General features: G+C 35.9%; 1 protein-coding gene across 1 annotated transcript in view; it reads right to left on the reverse strand.

Moving 5' to 3' along the window:
• Positions 1 to 213: 213 nt before the first annotated feature.
• The window catches only part of LOC131028260 (single myb histone 3), a 30,627-nt gene continuing 7,548 nt past the window's right edge, over positions 214 to 23,292 (reverse strand). Inside the window, exons 2-6 of the mRNA XM_057958510.2 lie at positions 18,515 to 18,723; positions 10,952 to 11,036; positions 7,153 to 7,236; positions 843 to 1,125; positions 214 to 750 (exon numbers count right to left, since the gene is read on the reverse strand). Of these exons, the coding sequence (XP_057814493.1) occupies positions 719 to 750; positions 843 to 1,125; positions 7,153 to 7,236; positions 10,952 to 11,036; positions 18,515 to 18,723 (693 nt within the window). The 3' untranslated portion in view covers positions 214 to 718. The remainder of the gene's footprint in view (positions 751 to 842; positions 1,126 to 7,152; positions 7,237 to 10,951; positions 11,037 to 18,514; positions 18,724 to 23,292) is intronic.

Here is a 23,292-nt window from a genome sequence, read left to right on the forward strand (position 1 = left end):
ATAACATTTATCCTATAATATCATCAGGAAAAAAGCGGCATTAATAGGCAACCTCTAGATAAATTCAGGAAAAAGGTTGCAATCTGATAGCATTATCATAATATGATGACAAACAATGCAATGAAGATCTTGAACGCTGAAATTTGCAAGCCTCAACTTTTGGTGATAGGAGTTATTATGATTATAAATCCTCCACATGCAAAGATTAAGGTATGTGCATCCAATTTAAATAATATTAAGGTTGATATAAAGACAAACTTGTAGTGTTTTGCTTGGCTGTATCCTAAAAAACTAGCTTTACCTCAATAAAATAGTTCAAAGCTTTTAAGTACTTGTAAAGCTTTCTTGAACCCTAAAAGTGGTAGTAATTCACAAACAACTCTTCTACTGTCATCATCAAAAGTGGTCAATATACCTCCGGCTCCAACTATGACATTCAAAAGAGCGATAACATACCATGCCACTAAGAACAAAAAGGCAAGGGATAAACCCTTTCAACAAAGCGTTAATCCATCAAAGAATGATGTAGGACGCATAACAATGCAAGGGCGTTGCCAATTCACACCTTGCAACAGCATAGCTCTGAAGTATTCTCAAAAATACAATTTTAGAGGTCAAACTCAAACCGGGTGCAAAATTCTGTACATAAATTAGATTCCTACACTGCTGAAAATGACATGCTCTATTGTTTGGAATCTTTCCTCCAAGCCATAGATTATCACCGAACTTCAACAACACCATCCTGCAGGACTATTGACATAAAAACAGAAGTGAATAAACCTCATATGGATAAAATCTTAAAATTTACAAGCTTTTTAGAAAGTCAAAATTCTGATTATTACACTGCTCAAATACAATAGATGCAGCTTGAAAGAACATATCGGACTCATCTGCCACTCCCAAGGCAAACTCTTCTTCTTGTGCTGCTGCACCTGCCATGTACGTCATTTCCTCTGACTCAGCCATCTTCTGTGCCGCAGCCATGGAAGCTTCATTTATGGAATCATCCATGAACTCGCTTGTAATGTTAGAGTGTTGATATGAACTATCAGATATATTTGTAGATTCAAAACTTGCAGGTTTCAGATCTGCTATAGAGGATTTGAGCTTGTAATTTTGAAGAATCTGCAGATGAATAAAAAAGATTCATAGGAACTGTCATAGAACCAAAAATGACATGCACAAAACTCTTAAAGTGCAGCCCCTAGCCTTGTCAATGTGTAAATGGCAGGGGGCAGTGATTAAATATGAAAAGTTAATTCATGATGTCTCAGTATGCCTATGCTTTCTTGTTTAATAAACATTACCATGCAGTTACATACACATTAAGTCTTTTATAATTTTTTGAATTTAGCTGGTTGGTTGCCACGGGCCAAAAATGGTCTAAGAAATATCAGTTTCTTTTGTAACTACAGCCTACAGGCATGTAATAACTTGTCACCATGTTTTGCGATTTTTTACATTCGGTTGATATGGCTTTCTGCAACATAGTTAGTGTGGAAAGCATAATCAGTATCATGAACAGTAAATTCCAGAAGGCTTTTGAAAATTAATACACTGCAAATTTTAACAAACTACATGGTCTGATCCAAAAGAACTTTGCAAATTGATATACCACAACTAAACCATTTGCAGATCAAAGCATGATCTGGTATCATGAATAGAATTTCTTGATATGGCCTCCATCATGTCTTCTTCATCAACTGCTAATTTCCCTTTCTTCTGTCAGATACCCATTGAAAAGGAACCCAATTTATTTCATCAAAAAGGATTTACAAAAAGGGAATTAATTATAGATTTTGATATACATGTATGCATACCATACATATTAGACGCCTTCCATAAGAGATATTTATAGCCCTTTCTTTATAATCCAATAAACCAGAAAAGGTGTCTCAATTGATGACACTAAAAGGTAATGCTAATATTTTAAATGGAGCTTTTACAATTACCACTGAAAATTTTATTGAGTTTTGGTTGAGCTTTCTTTTTTTGGTTGGCCAATGAGAGTTTAAGAACTCCTCAGCCCATAGGACACAAAACAGAGTCCAGTACCTTAGCATAAATAGCATGAAATTTTCACTCCTTAAATTAGTACAAGGATTCTACCTAGTGCTTCCCTTGAGGAATTGAACCTAGGTCTTCGTTTGGTGAAACTCCATCTTTACCACTTGGTCAGACCTGCTGGACAATTTCTGTTAACCTTTAATGTCATGACAAACGTGACATTCAATAATATTTCTAGCATGGGATAGTTCATTCAACACCTATCAACCATATGCCTCTACCATATCATAAGTTCCTGGTTAGAGGCTGAATGCCCCTTAACATGGGTCTTCTGAGCAGCAGGGGACTTTCAGGGGGCAGGGAATGAGAACTATGTCCCCATCAGACTGTCAACAATGCTCAAACCTAGCATCCTGGTGAAGTGTTAGAAAGAGCTTTTTCCCATGCTCATTGAGTCAGGATTTTATGATGATATCATGATAAACCTGTTACCATAAAGGCCGTGTAGCTTTGCTTGTTTTAATTTTATCCGATAACATTGGAGGAAAAACTAATACTTAAATTTAAGAGTAGATGCAATGCTGTCATCATGAGAGCCACATAAGGTCCCATAAAAATGATGTGGGTTGAGTAGGCACCCACATTGAATCCTCGTATAAAATGTAATTCATTTTATTTTATCAATGATTAAGTAAAACCACAAGGGACACTATTCTATTAACAAAATAGGACTTGTTTTGCACTAGCAGCTTATGATCATAGTATGCAAACTTGATATGGTAAAAGACAAAGCAAACCCAAATTTTTGGACTAAGCAAAAACTTGACAACTTTTGCAAAATAATTAAATTTGTCAAAAGAATCACACTTAGGGGAAGCATACCAGTAGCCGTTATAGCCAACTTTGTGCACCCACAGACTCTAAACAGTACATCGGATTTTGATGATTTTTTTTTGGTGCTGTCTCCGCATGCAACTTAACTGCTTATAGCTATTGTTTTGGCTTCTAGGTAGTAACGATGCACACCGTGCGATCTGTTATGTGCGCAAGGGTCAAAAAGTACACATTTCAAAGTGTCGCCTGACACCTGCTTAAAGATGTGCCAATAACCATGCACTTAAAATTGTCAATACTTACACAAATGTCCCAGTAGTCATGCACTATAGGTACCAATAAAGGTGCACAAATGGGCTTTTAGTTATTTGTTTTTTGGCTTTCTTAAAGTTAGTAATTGGAGGGTTGGGTGTGCAAAGAGTGAACGGTTATTGGAACATAAACGGTAACTGGTGCTCTTCCTCTATGTGCAATTGAGGCATACTTTTAAATACATAGAGCAAATTTTTGAAGTTAGCAGCACATTTTTTAGCCTAAAGTTGTGTTTTTAAACACAGCAAAAAATTGGGGTACACAATTTGCAAAGGTGTGAGTTCTAACTCACCCACAAGTACTTGCAGAGTCTATGAGTAGTCAGTGAGTATGTATACTATGGTTAGGACTATAAGCATCTTTACAATAAAAAATCAAATTAAAAGATCAAAACTATAAAATTACCATACTTTGGACACCATTTTGGCTTGAAAATTCTCTACGGTTAGGAGTTGCCATAAGCATCATAAGAAATCAAATAAAAAAAATGAAACTAAAAAATTACCAGACTTGGACACTATTTTGGCTTGAAAAATCTTTTTATTTTTTGTGCACAAGACACCAAAAACACTCATGCATAACTAGCTTTTTATTAAGAGCTTGAAACCAATGTTACCCGTTAAGGTTCGGGTACGAGAAACCGGTTTGTGGGTATGGACAAATTTTTTTGCCCTTGGGTACGTCGATTCAGGTTCATCCGTACATGCATGTGTGTGTGTATTGCCCTTGGGTATGTCGATTCAGGTTGGTCAATACATGTGTGTGTGTGTGTGTGTGTTGTGTGTGTTGTGTGTGTGTGTGTATGTATTTTTTTTTATGTATGTATATGCAAGTATATGAATGTATGTATGTATATATGTGTGTGTGAGATTACTGTATATGTATGTATATGTATATATGTATGTATGTATGTACAAAAAATTTAATAAACATACAGAATTATAAAACTAAATACATTTGATAGCATGATACTTCATCATTGATCAATGCCAAATGCCAATTGATAGTTCAGAATCTCAATAAGGCGAACTCAGTTCGGGTGCACGGACCAGAACCGGCGAACCCAGTGATGTAGCTTGAAACAGATGGAACTGAAAACAACTGTGATCCGAGATATTTCCAGACCAGAAAGGTAATCTAGACCATTTTTGAGGGACAGCATGGGACAGCGATTGAGTAGAAAGATTTCAAGGAGCAGCAAAGGACAGGAGATGACACAGACAACAGTCTGGGAGAATATTTTTTTGGGGATAACAAGGAACAGCCTTGAAAACTAGCCATTTATCAGTTTCATCTGTTTTGAACAATAAGCTAAATTATGCTTTAAAGTGTTTTGATTTCTTGTGTACAAAACAGTGTCCTATGTTTGATCATTTTCAGTTTTAACTTTTTTGTACTTGAATCATTTTTGTTAAGGTGTCTATTGTAGATTGTTTTACGAGTTTGAACTAAATAATAATTAATATTTTCAGCTATAGAAACATTTCATCTATTTCAAACCACAGTTTTAAAAACAAGAGAAAAAATTGAAGGCATCTCTAATCCCTGGGGCGTGAGGCCTCTAAAGGGAACTTTTCAGGGATACATCCCCAAAAATCTTGGGGCCTCTGTCCACCTGTCCTGGAGAAGCAATCTTTGGAGGGACAAGTCCTGTGTAATGTAGAAAAATTACTTCACTGTTTAAAAGCTACACAGATTTTTGTGAGATAACTTTAATAGTGATTTTGAACTGACGTCCATCATTAGCAAATTACATCTCATTTAGACTTCAAAAATCAAACTAGAGACATGAAATGAAATACAATTTTAAACATTTAATGTGCATATTATTCTTGTACAAATTTGGTCCTTCAAATTTTTGACAAGCTATATCATACAAAGTTGCATTTCATACTAAATTAGTTTTTATATCATAGTGTATTTGCTTTCAAAAATTGAAATTAAATCATCTCTTAAATAGAATTAAAGTATCATGGATGCTCAATAAAAACCCAATGTTGCCCAACTGAAAAACTGTACTCCAATTTAATTTGGCTTGCTAACCATTTTAGCTCAAATTTGTGTAAGAACTAAGATGCATATTATTGTTCTTATAGAAATAAGCTTAGGGCCATAAAAAAATCTTCTCAAAGTAACATATTAGGGTTACAGCACTGTACATTTTAGATTAGAATTTAATAGTTTGTTGCATTAAGCATTAAAATAATGACTTGCATAGCTAGGTATCACTAAGGACATTGAGGGGATATCCTTAGGGCATCCACCCTTGCCCTTCCCCTTTGGAGTCGTTGAGGGGATGTTCTTGGTACATGCAGATCAGCAGGGCATGCACATATGGATGTCTTTGGTGTTTTTGAGACAAGCTACTATCCAGACAGGATCATGAGAACTTATTTCCTAATGCTGAGGATGTATCCGCAGCTAGCAGGTTTCACCCATAATAACACTCCTGAGTAACCAATTACTACTTCAACTCGTATCTCCAAAAACTCAAAAAAACGAATTTTTTGTTCTCCTTGTTGAATTAATGACTTGCATAGCTAGGTATCGCTAAGAACATTGAGGGGATATCCTTAGGGCATCCACCCTTGCCCTTCCCTTTTAGAGTTGTTGTGGAGATGTTCTTGGACATGCAGATCAGCAGGGCATGCACAGATGGATGTCTGTGGTGTTTCCAAGACAAGCTACTATCTAGACAGGAGCATAAGAACTTATTTCCTAATGCTGAGGATGTATCCACAGCTAGCAGGTTTCACCTCTAACAACAACAGTCCTGAGTAACCAATTACTACTTCAACTCTTATCTCCAAAAACTCAAAAAAACCCAACTCTTTGTTTTCCTTGTTGAAATTTTTACGAAGTACCAAGCATATTCACTCTTCTTGCCAATTTATTCTTGAGCCTAAATTGCATGGTTGTTCTTCATTAACATCAAAATGGGCATAACAGTGTGTCTTAAAAATAGGTAACTAAATTTTCACTGCATGGTTTTTGTTCAGTTGAATGAATGATTTTACTGACGTCCATGAGACTGATTAGTCTATGGGACCAAGAAAATCACAACACTAGACCCTTTGAATTCCTTTCCATGTCTGATCTCCTGCTATGAATCTTGACTAGATAGCTAGCAGTTTGGTTGATCTTGTCCTCATCGAATAAATGATACATGTTGTCGGCTTTCAAGATAAACTCATATTGAGCAAGTATTTTATTAAAAGCGATCTGTCACGGAATGTAAAATATTGTTATTGTTGAGAGCTAAAATATGAGTACAAGGTCACAGATTTACTCCTTGCCTTGTCGAATTGTCACTGATGAGAAGTCTGCTGCCTACAGATTTTGTACCAGCAGTATAACCAGATATGAGATACCACATTCATTCTTAAATATTTTAATCATGTGTGGAATTCATATGTTTCTCAACTTTCAACTAACACAGAAAACAGTTACCACATCCAATAGTCAAACTGATTCCCTTTCAATGAGTGAATATTAGACCATATGACACTCATAATGTCATTTGCCTGTTCTCTTTCCTGTGTGCTCTTCAAGACAAACAATTGTTCAAGTTCATCTCAGATCCCTTCAACTTATGTTACCAAAATGAACCTGAATGCAGGTATTTTTGCAGTATTTTCTACAAAATTTAAACTTATGACCAACTTGAATGTCATATCATGCAGGAAATTAAATAACAAACAAGAATTTGATATCAGGAACATTCTTATATTTTATTTATTAATTCGTATTAGCAGTTTGAATATCAATCACAATTAATGTCCTCAAAAGAAAATATTCTTGCAATTTGCAAATAACATGTGTCACAAGTATCAAGAGCATGAAATGAACTCCAATTACTGGAATTGTAATAACATCTTTTAGCTTGCCTTCAGCCAAAAATACAGGTAAATGCAGCTCAATGATAACAACTTCTCTTACAATAATTCTTGATGCATATTGTATTGAAAAAATTAAGTAAATAGGCTTAAAGGTACCAACCTTCACAATTTTATCTTGTGTAGCCAACCGCTTTAGCTTTGAACTCAATAATCGCCTGAAATTTTGGGGCACCTCATGTCGTTGCTGGTAAAATATTTAATAAAAATCAAAACACACAGTAACAAGAGTCGTGTGACAAGTATTCAAATCTATGAATGCATTCATACCATTATTATGCATTCAAGACACAACCATCTAGAACACATCCAAAAAACATATATGACAAATCTATCTGATAGAATAACAAATTGAATACTAAGATGTTCCCTCATGCATTGGCACTAAACACATAGTTTTATGCAAACTAAGAATCAATATGCTGAAATTTAGTTTTAAGATGGTAAAGATATAAACTAATTTATACTTCCAACTCGAGTTGTAAACAACAGTGTAACAGGTATTCCCCCTGTTTTTATTGATTTATTTCAAACTTGGGAAAGAATAAGACTATAATCTGCAAATAAACATTGATTGAATAAGAATTTAAATCTACATAAACATTGCAGTTAAGTGGCCAAATCGGGTATGGCTACTGGTAAGACATGGGTACGATAGACCAGTACGGCATATTTTGTGGGGCTAGGTATGTTTGGTACATCCATACAAAAAAATATATAATATATGTATATGAATATTATATGTATTCATTTATAATTATCTTATTTTTTAATTAACAATATAGTATATATTATACGGTATTTAATTTTAATATTTTAATTTAGAGACAAATAAAATATTAAAAATAAATTTAAAATTATATATTATTTAATAAACTTGTTAAATCATATAATATACTATTTCAGAAAACTCGTACAAATTAATATATATAATTATATTTTAATTTAATAATATATATAAACTATATATTTATATATGTATAATTATATTTAATAAATTAAAATATTATATTCAATTAATTATATGAATAATAATATACAAGATATTTGCAGTCCATTCATCAAAGTATAATACGAATGGTTATTGACCATATTTAATGAACCCTTTCTGCCACATTTACACAGTCCATTCATTAAAGTGCCATACAAGATATCATTACGAACAATATCCTTAATCATTGGTATACATTTATCAACCCCCGTAAGGAACTAGAACTGATAGTTCTGTGGCTTATAGATCCGACATGATATCCCAAACTGACTATTTATCTCATGCAGATTCACAGTTTAGAGCTTCTATGGGACAAAAAAAAAAATTTAAAAACTTCAAAAATAATGTCTGTAGATCAAAACATTCAAGTCTCGCTGTGTAATTGCCATGTCAATGTCATCACTGGAGTAAGCAAAATTCACCGCATGAAATAAGCAAATGTTTCGGGTATGAGAAATTTGAACCCTGGTCAAATCTGCAGGATATCCGAACTGGGATCTGATTCCAGAACCTTTCAAACCAGGAATCAGATTGCATATATGTCAATTCAGCAACTTAGGTAAATTAGGTAAATGTTATCCTCCTAATGTTTTTTTATAAGTAACAAACTGAAAAATAAAAAATTACTGCGCCCCTATACAATAATCTCAAGTTTATGTACAAACTGTAAATTAAATTCATGAATTTACTTCAAATTTCTAGATGAGTTGTGAACAAAACAGCATATCCAGGTACTTCCTATATACAATGGTTCAAGCTCATGGAAGAACAGAGGAAAAACTCAAGTTACTCAACAGATCAATAATGATATCTTCCACATTGACATAAAAATGATATGTTAACAAATGCAATGAGAATGACAAATTACAAATTCTAGTATTTCCTATCCAATAATAAAATCAATACAGAAAACACAAACACAAACAGGCAACCAAGTTCTATCATAATTAGCAACCGCAACCAATAGCATCATAAGTTTATCCTGAAAACTTCTATTACTAAGTGTTAGTTGGAATTTTCCTTCTTTAAAACAAAAACAGGCTTGAATAAGAATTCATCAGATTCTTTTTTCATAACATTACAGGAATGAGTTGTGATTTTGCAATCTTTTGACTTTTTAACAATTTTGAAATATGAAAGGCTTAGCTCTAGCATTCATTTTGGTTGGATTGCATTTCTAAATTTCTTGGTTGTGACAACTCACATATTATCCTAGTAAACAGAAATCTAGTATCTTAGAGTTTAACTCTCAATAAACCTCTAACTATGAGGCCTGGCTTTGTATTCATTGTCTTTCATATCAATTGTGATTTAGATGCTTTCCACTGACAATCTAATCCTTTTAGCCTCTTCACTGGAGTGTCTGAAGGAAGAGTTAAACTCTGACTCAGTTTTCTGATATCAGTCTAATAACAGATCAGAGAGGTATCATTATACTCTGAATTTCTAGAGGAAGTATCTCTAATATGTTTCCTTATTCCAAGGAGTACTTAGCTCTTTTCCTCTGATGGTCAATGACTTTCAGGTGTTAGCCAGTGAGACCAAGCCAGTTAGACTGATTACATGAATCCTGTCTCAGAGTAAGTGGTATGTGTCCTATAGCTAGAAGCCACATCTATAAAAATAGCAAGAGGCAAGCAAAGCAAAATGTCTCAATCTTTAAGGACAAACCGGGAACCCTGGATCCCATGATTAAAATGCAACAGGACAGAAAATTTGCAGTTCATAGCAAAAGCCTAGTTTAGGGTAGTTACTTGAACAGAGAATTTAGCACTAACAAATGAAACATGCCACTCAGATATAGATGCACATAATATATGGTTGGTAAATGTGGGGGAGCCATGATGATAGTCAAAATCCCTTCTATTGAAAGTTTACGTCTTCTAGTTTCTCTGAAGACCACATGAACATTTACTTAGCAAGATTACACACCAAGGTAAACACATGGGATGGCCCTCGATTATAACAAAGTTCTTCACCTTGCCTGGTATTTGGAATTGCTGCCTTCCAAATCTCAAATATTTGCAATAGGTTCTATAAAAGATGATCAGTCTTCAAATTAGTCAAATCACATTGCTTGTGGAAAAGAAGCTTCCAATCCCATACACCAACCATATGTAACAATGGCTAAATCTTTTGTTTCTAAATATTATATAGCTTCAATTAGGGTCATCACTTCACATAAGAATTGTGCCTTGTGGGCACCATACCTTGCAGCCCCTTTCCTTTACCCCAACAAGAATGTGATTGAAACAACTATAGTTGGATGGCCCTACAAAAGCAAACCAGTCTGCGTTGGTTTCATTACCTTCAGGATTGTTCCTCTAATTTTGTTCTTTAATTTTCAAACTTCCTCCCCTGTAAGCTTGAGTTGTAACAATTTTTCCAATCTAAATATTTAAAATAAACATTTTCTAATTAGACAAAATAGATCCTCCAAGGTGATATCAAAAATAACTCATTATTCACGTATTCTGGTTTTCCAACCTCTAATGACCAAACACATATATATTGATGTATTGTTGGATATAACTGTGTGAGATTTTTTTTCATCATGAAAAAAATCTCAGAATTCCAAAAATATATCAATATCATTATGGACTGCGGAAATTACATGACTTTAATAAACAAATACACATATATAGTTCAAAAGAAATATTATGTGTTAAATAAAGATGACATACTATTTCAGGAACAATAACTTCCCAGAAACCGTAATGCAAAATCACTGAACATGCTCCTACGCTACACCTCAATTTCATGAACTTAAACATCATTTCAAAAGAGTATAATAACACGCACAAATTTCAAACCATAATTGAATAGGAAAAGCGTTTACCAACTACTACAAACAGTGAGATACAATGTTATACAGACTTGAAACTATCTCAACCAGGTTTTCCCATCTAACCTCAATGTAACTTGCAATTGTAATAACATCGTTGCCATTTGGATCTTGCATTGCTGTAAGGGCTTCTACAATCATGTCTTCATACCTGCAACAAGCCCATTTTTATGCATATTAAGAACAATTAAAATGATCGGCATGACTAATGGTTTGTTGCAAGAGCTTATAAGAGATCAGTAGCAAGTTAAATTCAAGGTCAATCATGAGAAATTTAAAACATGGACATGTTAAGAAGACAAAGGACAGGTTAGCAAAGACTTTTGTACAGTTTTATACCCAAAAGTTTAAGAACATTGACGCAACCTTGACAAATATAATAGACATGGTGTCACAATTTATGTGAATACAGAATAACAACTCAACAATTTGATCCAAATGAAAGAAAACTTCTCAAATCTTCAGAGTAAAGTAATGTTTGACTAGTAAACCCAATTTCACAGCAAGATGAAACCGAAATACCTTGTTTATCAAGATTGTTGTTTCCATAGAAAGCAACTGCCCCATTCTTCTATTGTAAGCTCTCTTGAAAAAATATAGATATATTTTACACGTCAACTTTTCACCTTTGTTTTGAAACACATTCCATGCACAACATTCATGCCAAAACAATCCTTCAATTTTTAAAAAAGAATGTCAAGATTATACAAATCATGTGTTTATCCAAGAAAAAGTACATTAACATTTTAGGATGATAATTTTATCATAGCCATAATTTGATTTCCATAGTCTGATTCTGTATCTTGTATTATTTCCAAGTAATTCAAACAAAGTAGCTTTTTGCAAACATTAAGCAAACAGCTAGACACAAAACAAAAATGAATCTTCTAGCCATCAGTTAAATAATTAGCTTTGAAGGGTCTTACACAAAATTTGAAGTAGGGTGCAACCCATTCGCCTCATTTAAGTGCTTCAGCCTCTTTGCATAAGATGATGATGGAAGTGATCATGCAATAAGGACTATACATTGAATAGAGACGGATTGAAGGTATCTAAGACAAAAACATTGAGGAAGTACTTATCAAGTCAGCCCTCCTCTATAATGTGTGGTGATCAAAACTTACTCTTGGCTCAAATGTTGTGGAATTTATTTTCCTCTTAACACATTGTCAGCTTTAAAAGTGAAACTCAATTGTCAGAAACAACAGACGCAATAGGACATAAAAATATCACTCGAACAAGTCTCAACCATTATTAAAATGCTTTATACTCGTTGCATAATATTAGGACCAGAATATTCCAGCATCATGAAGGATATTAGAGGGAGTTAGATCACCATGAAAGATATTAAAGGGAGTCCCATGATAGTAAGAAAGCTATACAAGAAGTTTGAAAGAAGTTTGCCAGAAAATGTGTATAAATGAAAAAAGTGAGATCTTCTCTGGGGCTTTATGAAAAAATACCTCTGTAGGGAAATGTCAAAAAACCAAATATCAAGCTTGCAAAACTCGGCGAGCAATTCAAAAACTCGCGAGTAATCGCGATCCATAATGCCGCGCGAGTTAATCGCGGAAATACTCGGGGCGATTTTTTTATATACTCGCCGTGATTTTTTTGGCAAATAATCGCCGTTAATGGCCAAAACCCGCCCGAAACGCGGCACAAAATGCGAGAAAAACGCGACTTAAGTCGCAGGCAAAAAAAAAACCGAAGTCTTTATTCCATTTCGCGGCTCGCGCGACTCCAGAAGGCAAAAAACGCCACGCGATTTGCATAGGGTTTGCATTTGCACGCACGACCAGGTATCTTTTTGTATTGTTTTATTTCGAATACACAGTCATTTTGACTGTGTAATACACAGTCATTTGAAATGACTGTGTATTACACAGTCAAAATGACTGTATTGTTTGCATTTGCACGCACGACCAGGTATCTTTTTGTATTGTTTTATTTCGAATACACAGTCAAAATGACTATATTGTTTGCATTTGCACGCACGACCAGGTATCTTTTTGTATTGTTTTATTTCGAATGACTAAGACTGTGTAATACACAGTCATTTGAAAATGACTGTGTATTACACAGTCTTAGTCATTTCAAATGACTGTGTATTACACAGTCACAGTCATTTCAAATGACTGTGTAATACACAATCATTAGTAATTACAATTTACAGTCATTTCAAATGACTGATCACAGTCATCAGTCATTTGAAAATGACTGTGTATTACACAGTCACAGTCATTTCAAATGACTATGTAATACACAGTCATTTCAAAATGACTGTGTATTACACAGTCACAGTCATTTCAAAATTCAAATGACTGTGTAATACACAGTCATTTCAAATTTTCAAATGACTGTGTATTACACAGTCATCATTACACAATCACAGTCATTTCAATTTTCAAATGACTGTGTAATACACAGTCATTTCAAATTTTCAAATGACTGTGTATTACACAGTCATCATTACACAGTCACAGTCATTTCAAATGACTGTGTAATACACATTCATTTTCAAATGACTGTGTATTACACAGTCATCAATCATTTGAAATGACTGTGTAATACACAGTCATTACAGTCATTTCAAATGAGAAATGACTGTGTATTACACAGGCATTTTCAAATGACTGTGTAATACACAGTCATTACAGTCATTTCAAAATTTCAAATGACTGATGACTGTGTAATACACAGTCATTTTCAAATGACTGATGACTATGTAATACACAGTCATTTTCAAATGACTGATGACTGTGTAATACACAGTCAATTGTGAAATACTCATAGTCATTTGAAATGACTGTCAACTGTGTAATGTCAATGTGTATTAAAGTATTTCATTTAAATTTAAATTTGAAGTTAAAAACTTAAAAAAATACACAACCAATTAAAAATTTTAATTTTAGAGAGTCATCTATTAATAGATGACTGTAAATAAAATACAGTTATACAGTCATTGTAATTTTTGGATGTTTGTGATTTTTTTTGGTAACAATGTTATTTATCTCTAAATGTTGCCTCTCTTTTGCTAGGTTCTTTTCCACATCTTTTTGAAAGAAAATGGATTCAGCTTCTACAGTTAAAGTTGGTGGCAAAAAGAGAGACCCTTGTTGGAAACATGGGAGACCAAGTCCAAAACGAGGAGATGTTTTTTGCAACCATTGCAAAAAAATTGTAAAAGGTGGCATTAATAGGTTCAAATATCACCTTGCAAAAATTCAATGCCGAGATACCACAAGCTGTACGGAATGTACTGAAGAGGCTACGAGAGATGCAATAGCAACGCTTGAAGCATATGATCAAAGGAAGGCAACAAAAAAGAGAACAGCAGAGGCAATGGCAGCCCCAAGGGCAGATTTGAGTTCCATGGGGTCACATACAGATGTGGGGACATCTGGTTCTTCCCTTGGGCCACGGATACGAGCAAAGGGAACTTTGGACAGCAACATGGAAAACTTCTTTATTCCACGTAACACTCCTAGTGCACAACCTGGATTGCTTGGCACTGCATGGAATAAAGAGGCTCACCAACAAGCCAAGGTGGCGTGTGCTAGATTTTTTATCTACAACGATGTTCCGTTCAATGCTATTTCTAGTCCATCTTGGGACCAATTGGTCACCGCATTGACTGTGGCAGGTAAGGGGTTCAAATCCCCAAGCCGTTACGAGGTAAGTGGACCGTTATTGCAGGATGAGGTCCAAAACACTCATGCATTAGTGGAAGAGCAAAGGACTATTTGGGAAAAGAATGGCTGCACCATTCTTTCTGATGGATGGACAGATGGTAGGAACAGGACACTCATCAACTTTCTAGTTGTTTCAAGAGGGCAGTTAGTATTTTTAAAATCAATTGATGCCTCCAATGAAGTGAAGAATGCGGAGACCTTGTGCAACATGTTGGATGAAGTGGTGATAGATGTGGGAGTGCAGAATGTCATCCAAGTTGTGACTGATAATGCAGCTGCATATGTGGCAGCCGGCAAACTTCTAATGGCTAGACATCCGACATTATTTTGGAGCCCTTGTGCTGCCCATTGTCTTGACTTGCTCCTTGAGGACATAGGGAAACTAAGTTGGGTAAAGAAAGTGGTTGAAGATGGAAGGAATATCACCAAATACATCTACAATCACACATGGGTCCTGAATCTTATGAGAGAGCACACTGAAGGTAAGGATCTTGTGCGGTCGGGGGTTACACGCTTTGCTACCAATTTCCTCACCTTGCAGAGCATACTTGCTACATTGCCCAACCTGAAGCGGATGTTCGTGAGTGAAAGATGGTTGGGGAGTCCTTATGCTACAAAGCCTGAAGCAGAGAAGGTTGTGATTGCCATTTTTGATACTAATTTTGCCAAGATAGTGGAGGAGATCATCAATGTAAGTTTTGAAACTTTAATTGATGATTTATTATTTAATTTTCTAATATTTCAATCTGCTGATTTTGTTAGATTTTTTATATCTAGGTTTCGGAACCGTTGGTGAGGGTGCTACGAATGGTGGATGGGGATCATAACTCCATGGGGTATCTATATGAGGCCATGGATAAGGCCAAAGAGGCGATTCAACACTTGTATGGGTCAAACAAGACCAAGTATGAACCCATATGGCGCATAATTGATCGGAGGTGGAACCATCAACTCCACCAACATATTCATGCTGCTGCCTACTTCTTGAATCCCAAGTTTTTTTACTCTCCGAGTTTCAGAGCAGATGCAGAGGTTAGAATTGGCCTTGACACATGCATTCGGAGATTAGTTGATGATGAGATCCTTCGAGACCTGATACTTGATGAGTTGCAGAGTTATAAGAAGGCCTTAGGGGAATTGTTTTCTTCACCTGATTGCAAATGTAGGAGAGCCACCTTACGACCAGGTAAAAAAAAGCATATGTTTAATTTTTACCATTTATTTCTCTCTTTAAGATTATTGAAATCTTTACAAGTTATAAATCACATTTTGTATCCTTGCAGATTTGTGGTGGGAAGATTATGGTGCCACAACGCCTAATCTTCAAAAGCTTGCCATCCGCATATTATCACAGCCTTGTAGTGCTTCTGGTTGTGAGCGCAACTGGAGTGTTTTTGAGAACATCCACACAAAAAAGCGCAATAGGTTGACTCAACAACGCTTGAATGATCTTGTCTATGTGCGGTACAACATTCGATTACATGAGAAGAAGGTGCTAGGGCAAGATTCACATGAAGCACTTGACTTGGATGACATTGATCCATATGCAGCAGAATGGGTTGCTTCTCCTGATGATGTTGATAATGATTTGGATCCATTCCTTACTAATGAGCAGCTGAGTGAGTTGGAGAGGGCAGGAGAGGAATGGGATGCGGAAGTGGCAGCACGTGAGGAGGAGCAGGAGGTTGATCATGCAGCAGAGGCACCTGTTAGTGTTGAGGATGTTGCCACTACTTCAGCACCACCCACCCAGCGGCCACAATCTGTTTTGAGCTTTAGTCGTAGACGCAATTTATGATTTCTTATTTTCATTGATACCAAACTTTGAACTTGATATGTAATCAGAATTTCAGAGGTTCTTGTTTTGTGGTCTATGACTCTATAACTCTATGAGACTGTCACTATGATACGTTGATATGTATTGAACTCTTATACATATGTTGCACTTGGTTTTTGGTTTATGCTATGATACTTGCATTTGTTGCTATGTATTACCAAAAAAATTTGATTTATATATCATGGAAATCATATATGTTATACAAATTTGGTGTAAATGTGTGTTTTTGAATTATATATAAAAAAAAAATGTATTTTCAAATGTTCGATAAAGTTGTCGAGTTTTGCCGAGTTTTTTGCCGAGTTTTGGCGAGTCCCGAGTTTTTAAAATTTTTTGGCCTTGCCGAGTTATTGCAAAATCCGAGTTTTTCATCTATGCCAAATATACTTCAAAAATTATTAACTTCCTCTTTGCACACACACTGCCAGCTTCAAATGATGAATGGGTACAACAGATGTGATTTAACATGAAAATTGATGTAATTGTACTCTTTTAAGGCTGGCAACCTTGAATAAATTTGGTGCTTTGCGGGTGCTTTGCGGAAGAGAAATCAGCTAAGTGCAAAATCTGAGATTAAATATTTTGAAGGATGAGAGTGGTGGAATTCTTGGTAGCCTTAAACGTACTTGGTAACTTAAGAATGAATAATTAGAGGTGAAAAATTTTAGATAAATATTTGAAAGGATGAGTCATGGAGCTCTTGAAGCATCTGTACAAGAGCAATCTTGACCTTAGAATGCACCCAACAGATTACATACCATAGTTAAAAGTCCCAAGTCCAAATTAGTATGCGACGTTGTAGCTTCCTAAAGTACAGTTCATGAGAAACATGTGAAACAATAGAGTGGAAAATATATTAAAATGTTACAACAAATAAATGAAAATTTGAATTCACATTCACAACTATAGTGACACTACATAAAGATCCCAGCTGTCATTTTACTCGGTGCCATAAATACACTGAAAATTCTGATGACTTTACCATAAAAATGCCCACTAAAAATTAAATTATACATGCATGTTAATTACCCTAAGTTGAAGAAAAAAACAATCTGTTTCAACCAGCCCATCAGTACCACACAGAGGAAAACAATAATCCATAGTTCCACGGAGTTTCCTGACGGGGAGACATGGGGATAAGGGGACCAAGGGCCAAAATTTGGGGATGGCGAGAGGATGGTGGGGGGATGGCAGTGTAGCAGTGGTGGGGACAGCAGCACTAATATACAAATTGAGGTGAATTGAAATCTTCACAGCAAATTCTGCAATATAACATCTCTGAAAGTGCCCCATGAAAGGAAAACTAATTTTCTGAAGTTAAAGGTTGCAATTAGCATGTACTGGCGTGTGTCATATAGCAAGCGACCTGTTGGCATCCACGGCGGAGGTGGCAGTGGTGGTGGTTCTGCAGGGGGACATTTCCCCCAAGTCTCGGAAACGTCCCCCTATAGGGGACGTGGGTTCTTTGGGGGGGGGCACGCATCCCCGCAGAACACTGTGAATGATCACACCAGAGGCATAGGGGATGCGTTCACAAAGATGAACAATAATGAATGCAACTGAAGGTAATTCACTAGAGAATCATAATTTTAACAGTAATAATTTCGAAATTGAGTGTACTGTGCAAGAATTTTGTAATTGAGTGTACTGTGCAAGTGTGCATTAAATGACTAATCATTTTTTCAAAGGTTTATCATGTCAAATACATACACCCTGATAACAGGATCTAGATAATACATTGCCTACAATCCATTGATTACAAGTGTGTAATTACTAGATAACTATGGCTTGGGTAATTAAATATACAGCAAATATTACACAGGTACAAGCACATCACAAAACAGTATTGCAAAAAGCCACTCTCACAGTAGCTCGATGAAGACGAGAATAGCTAAGCAAATGCCAAAGAACAATGATATTCAATGATTGGATTATCTCTAGTTAGTTTGACACCACCTGTGTAGTTGTAATATCAAAAGATATAAAGAATATTGTTACTATGGCAAAAGTTGGGTAAAACAAACAACTTAAGGTTAATGAGGGACAAAAAAATTCAATCCAATCTTTGAATCTTGAAATGTTCTGAATCAGAGTTACCTTGGGATAGGGGTTCTTCCATTTGTTGAAATCTTGCGGGAAACAAGATTATCCGTAGATGTTGAGGGTGCTGCTTCTATTGCAAGTGCAGGAGTAGCCTCAGGTGTCAAAGACTGAAAAGGCACAGCAGCAATTGCTTTCTTGGGAATCCTTATCCTCTCCCTGGATCCTTGACCACTGGCACTTACACTCATATTGCGCCATTTATCCTGAATAAGTACATCATATTAAATTTAAATAAACAAGAAAAAATAATAAAATTTAAAAGACGTCCCATAAAAAAATCAAAGGCAATGTTATGACAAGTAAAAAGTAAATGCTGAATAAATCCTACCAAAACCAACCACTCATTGGAATACAGCAGACTGAAGTCAATGATTGCTAAATATTTTATAGCTCAATGATGCAAACTTATTTTTAAACCAATGTGCAAGTTAATATGATCTTTAGCCTACTATTTGAAGGATGGGAGGCAATCTAACTAATAGAAAAATGGAGCAATGTAACTTGGCAAGGCAGGTACAAAGGAAGTGTTGATATGTGGCGACTGATCAGCAAAGTACTGTAATATTCAGCACGTATTCTAGTCGAGGCCCTAAAAACGCATGTTATAAGCGGCTGAGATGCTTAAGGCATTAAAAAGTTTGATGTACTGTTTTTGCTGGATGATAAGAAAGATTGGACGGCTATGTATGGTGGACGTAACCCATTCTGGGTGAACCACGTTAAATCTTTGTGTTATCTGTGTCCTGTTTTATTTCTTTATCTTTTGTATTTAAATCTGCATATAATTGTTAGTTCATATTTGCTTCAGATCTGCTTGAAACCCTAACAATTGGTATCAGAGCGAGGTTTTCTAAAAATTGGCAGGACTTTCAGATTTGAGTGGGAGCAATGGAGGATTCCAAATTCAAAGTCGAAAAGTTTAACGGCCAGAATTATCAGTTATGGAAAATGCAGATGGAGGATTACCTGTATCAAAAGGATTTGTGGCGGCCATTGGAAGGAAAGGCAAAGAAAGCGACCACAATGTCAAATGAAGAGTGGGACATTTTAGATAGAAAGGCAATGGGATCCATTCGATTGTGCCTTGCACCGTCTGTAGCATTCAATATAACAGAAGCAAAAACGACTGTAGATTTGATGGCGACATTGGCTAAGTTGTATGAGAAACCCTCGGCTTCGAATAAGGTATCTCTTATGAAGCGTCTGTTTAATTTGAAAATGAGTGAGGGAGGATCTGTAGCGGAGCACTTAAATGAATTTAATACAATTACCAGTCAATTGTCTTCAGTAAAAATTACTTTTGCAGAAGAGGTTAGGGCTCTCTTGATTTTATGTTTTTTGCTAGAAAGCTGGAATAGCTTGGTTATGGTTGTAAGTAACTCTGTCTTTGGTAAAAATACTTTGGTATTTGATGATATTGTTGGTGTTATCCTAAGCGAGGAAATGCGAAAGAAAAGCACAAGTGAGACTCCAACATCATCGGGTAGTGTTTTGAATGTAGAGAACAGAAGAAGATCAAAGGAAAGAGGAAAAGGCCCTTGGAATGAGAAGTCGCGAGGGAAGTCAAAGAAATGACACTCTCAATCTAGAGGAAAGAAAGATTGCTGGTACTGCGGAAACCCTGGTCATCTAAAAAAAGACTGTTGGTCTCGAAAAAACAAAGAAGGAGACAAAAATGAAAATGACAATAAGGAAGCTAATATTGCAAGTAATACTTTACAAGATGTTTTAATCTTATGTTTGAATAATGTTAATGATTCCTAGGTAATAGATTCTGGGGCTTCATTTCATGCTACACCCCATAGAAAATATTTTCTAGATTATGTTCAAGGTGATTTTGGACAGGTATATTTGGGTGATGATGAGCCCTGTCAAATTGTTGGAAAAGGAAAGATAAAGATCAAGTTGCAAAATGGAAATGACTGATTTCTGCAGGAGGTAAGACATGTTCCTAATTTAAGAAGAAATTTAATTTTTGCAGGGCAACTAGGTAGTGAAAGTTGCATAGTTACTTTCTCAGACAGTATCTAGAAGGTCACTAAAGGATCATTAGTAGTAGCTAAAGGTGCGAAGGTAGGCACATTATATCTATGTACTGGTAACACTTACTCTACCTTAGCTGCTACAGATAAAGTTACTACAGGGACAACAACAATAGATGTTGCAAGAACAGATTCGATAATGTGGCACCATAGGCTTGGGCACATGAGTGAGAAAGGGATGAAAACCTTTCACTCCAAAAATTTATTGCCAAGACTAAAGAAGATTGATTTAGAGTTCTGTGAAAACTGTGTTTATGGTAAACAAAAAAGAGTCAGATTTCTCAAGGTTGGGAAAGAGAAGAAGAGTGAGAAGTTAGAGCTTGTACATTCAAATGTATGGGGACCGACTCAGGTATCATCTCTTGGTGGCTCTTGTTATTATGTTATTTTTATTGATGACTCAACCAAAAAAACATGGATGTATTTCCTAAAATAAAAATCAAATGTTTTTGAAACTTTTAAGAAATGGAAAGCTTTGGTTGAGAATGAGACAAGAAAAAAGTTGAAGTGTCTCAGATCGGATAATGGAGGTGAGTATTGCAGCAAAACATTTGAAGATTATTGCTCCTTAAATGGGATTCGAAGGCAGAAGACAATTCCAGGAACTCCACAGGAAAATGCTGTGTCAGAGAGAATGAATAGGACTATCATAGAACGCGCGAGGAGCATGAGATTGCATGCTGGATTGCCCTTACATTTTTGGGCAGATGCTGTACATACTGTTGTCTATTTGATAAATAGAGGACCTTCAACCCCTTTGGATCGTGGTATTCCAGAGGAGGCATGGACTGGTAAAAAGGTAAATTATTCTTTTCTAAAAACTTTTGGTTGTGAAACTTTTGTCCATGTTGATAAAAAAAACAGAACCAAGCTTGATGCTAAATCTCATAAATGTACCTTCATTGGATATGGGATAGATGAATATGGCTATCGATTATGAGATTTTGAAAATAAGAAAATAATTAGAAGTAGAGATGTTATATTCAATGAGAAGGTTATGTATAAAGAACAAATGCAAGAAAAGAAGCATGAACAGGACAAACAAGAATATGTGGTGTTGGATGAGATTCCTGAAAATGAAATGCCACAGGTACCTGATGCTCAGCAACAACAGATTGTCCCACAAACTCCTGCAAGTGTTAGATGTTCTACGAGGTCAAGTAGACCCCCTGAAAGATTTTCTCCTTCTTTGTATTCTATTTTATTAACTGATTCTGGTGAACCAGAAGAATACGAAGAAGCAATGCAGGTGGATGCCAAACAACAATGGGAGCTAGGCATGAAAGAGGAGATGGACTCCTTGATGAAAAATAAGACTTGGGACTTAGTCCCTTTACCTGCAGAAAAAAAAGCCTTGCCTAACAAATGGGTTTATCGGCTAAAGGAGGAGGAAGAAAGTCAGAAAAGATATAAAGCCAGACTTGTGGTAAAAGGTTTTGCACAGAAAAAGGGTATAGATTATGATGAAATATTTTCTCCAGTTGTAAAAATGACTTCAATTAGAACTGTACTTAGTCTTGTGGCTGGAGATGATTTACATCTTGAACAATTAGATGTCAAAACAACTTTTCTCCATGGAGATTTGGAGGAGGAAATTTACATGTTGCAACCACAGGGATATGAGATCAACGGTAAGGAGAACTTGGTGTGCAGGTTGAAGAAAAGTCTGTATAACCTAAAGCAAGCACCCCGACAATGGTATTTAAAATTTGATAGTTTCATGGCTGAACACGGTTATCATAGATGTCATTCTGATCATTGTGTATATTTTAAGAGATTTGATAATGGCAGTTATATTATCCTGTTGCTTTATGTTGATGACATGCTTGTTGCTGGGTCTAACATGCAACATATAAATGATCTTAAACAAAAATTAGTCAGGTCATTTGCTATGAAGGATTTGGGTGTAGCTAAGCAAATTTTCGGTATGAGGATCACACGGGACAGGAAAAATAGAACCTTGAATTTGTCCCAAAGTGAGTATATAAAGAAGGTGTTGAAAAGATTTAACATGCAGGATGCAAAAGCAGTTAGTACACCTTTGGCTAGTCATTTCAAATTGACTAAGGAGATGTGTCCAAAGGCACAGGAAGAGGTAAATAAAATGTCTAACATCCCGTATTCATCAGCTGTTGGCAGTCTGATGTATGCAATGGTATGCACAAGGCTAGACATTGCACATGCAGTGGGAGTTGTGAGCAGGTTTATGAGTAATCCGGGTATGGAACATTGGAATGCTGTGAAATGGATTCTTCGGTATCTGAAAGGAACTACTATGAAAGCATTATGTTTCAAAGGATCTAATGCTGCTCTGAGTGGATTTGTTGACTCTAATCTGGTGGGTGATATTGATTCACGGAGGAGTACTACAGGGTATGTTTTTACTATAGGGGGAAATGCAGTCAATTGGATTTCTAGGCTGCAAAAAGTTGTTGCACTTTCAACCACTGAAGCTGAGTATGTTGCTGCTACAGAAGCCACAAAGGAGATGATTTGGTTGCAATGTTTTCTGGAGGAATTGGGTCAGACACAAGAGGATAGCCCATTGTATACTGATAGCCAGAGTGCCATTCATCTTGCGAAGAACTCTGCTTTTCATTCAAGGACAAAGCACATTCAGCTCAGGTACCACTTCATCCGAACTGTTTTGGAGGAGGGTCAGTTACAGCTTGAGAAGATTCACACAAGTGAGAATCCTCCCGATATGTTCACGAAGGCAGTTCCACAGGA

Source organism: Cryptomeria japonica, chromosome 1 (genome assembly GCF_030272615.1).
Source record: "Cryptomeria japonica chromosome 1, Sugi_1.0, whole genome shotgun sequence".
Taxonomy (NCBI): domain Eukaryota; kingdom Viridiplantae; phylum Streptophyta; class Pinopsida; order Cupressales; family Cupressaceae; genus Cryptomeria; species Cryptomeria japonica.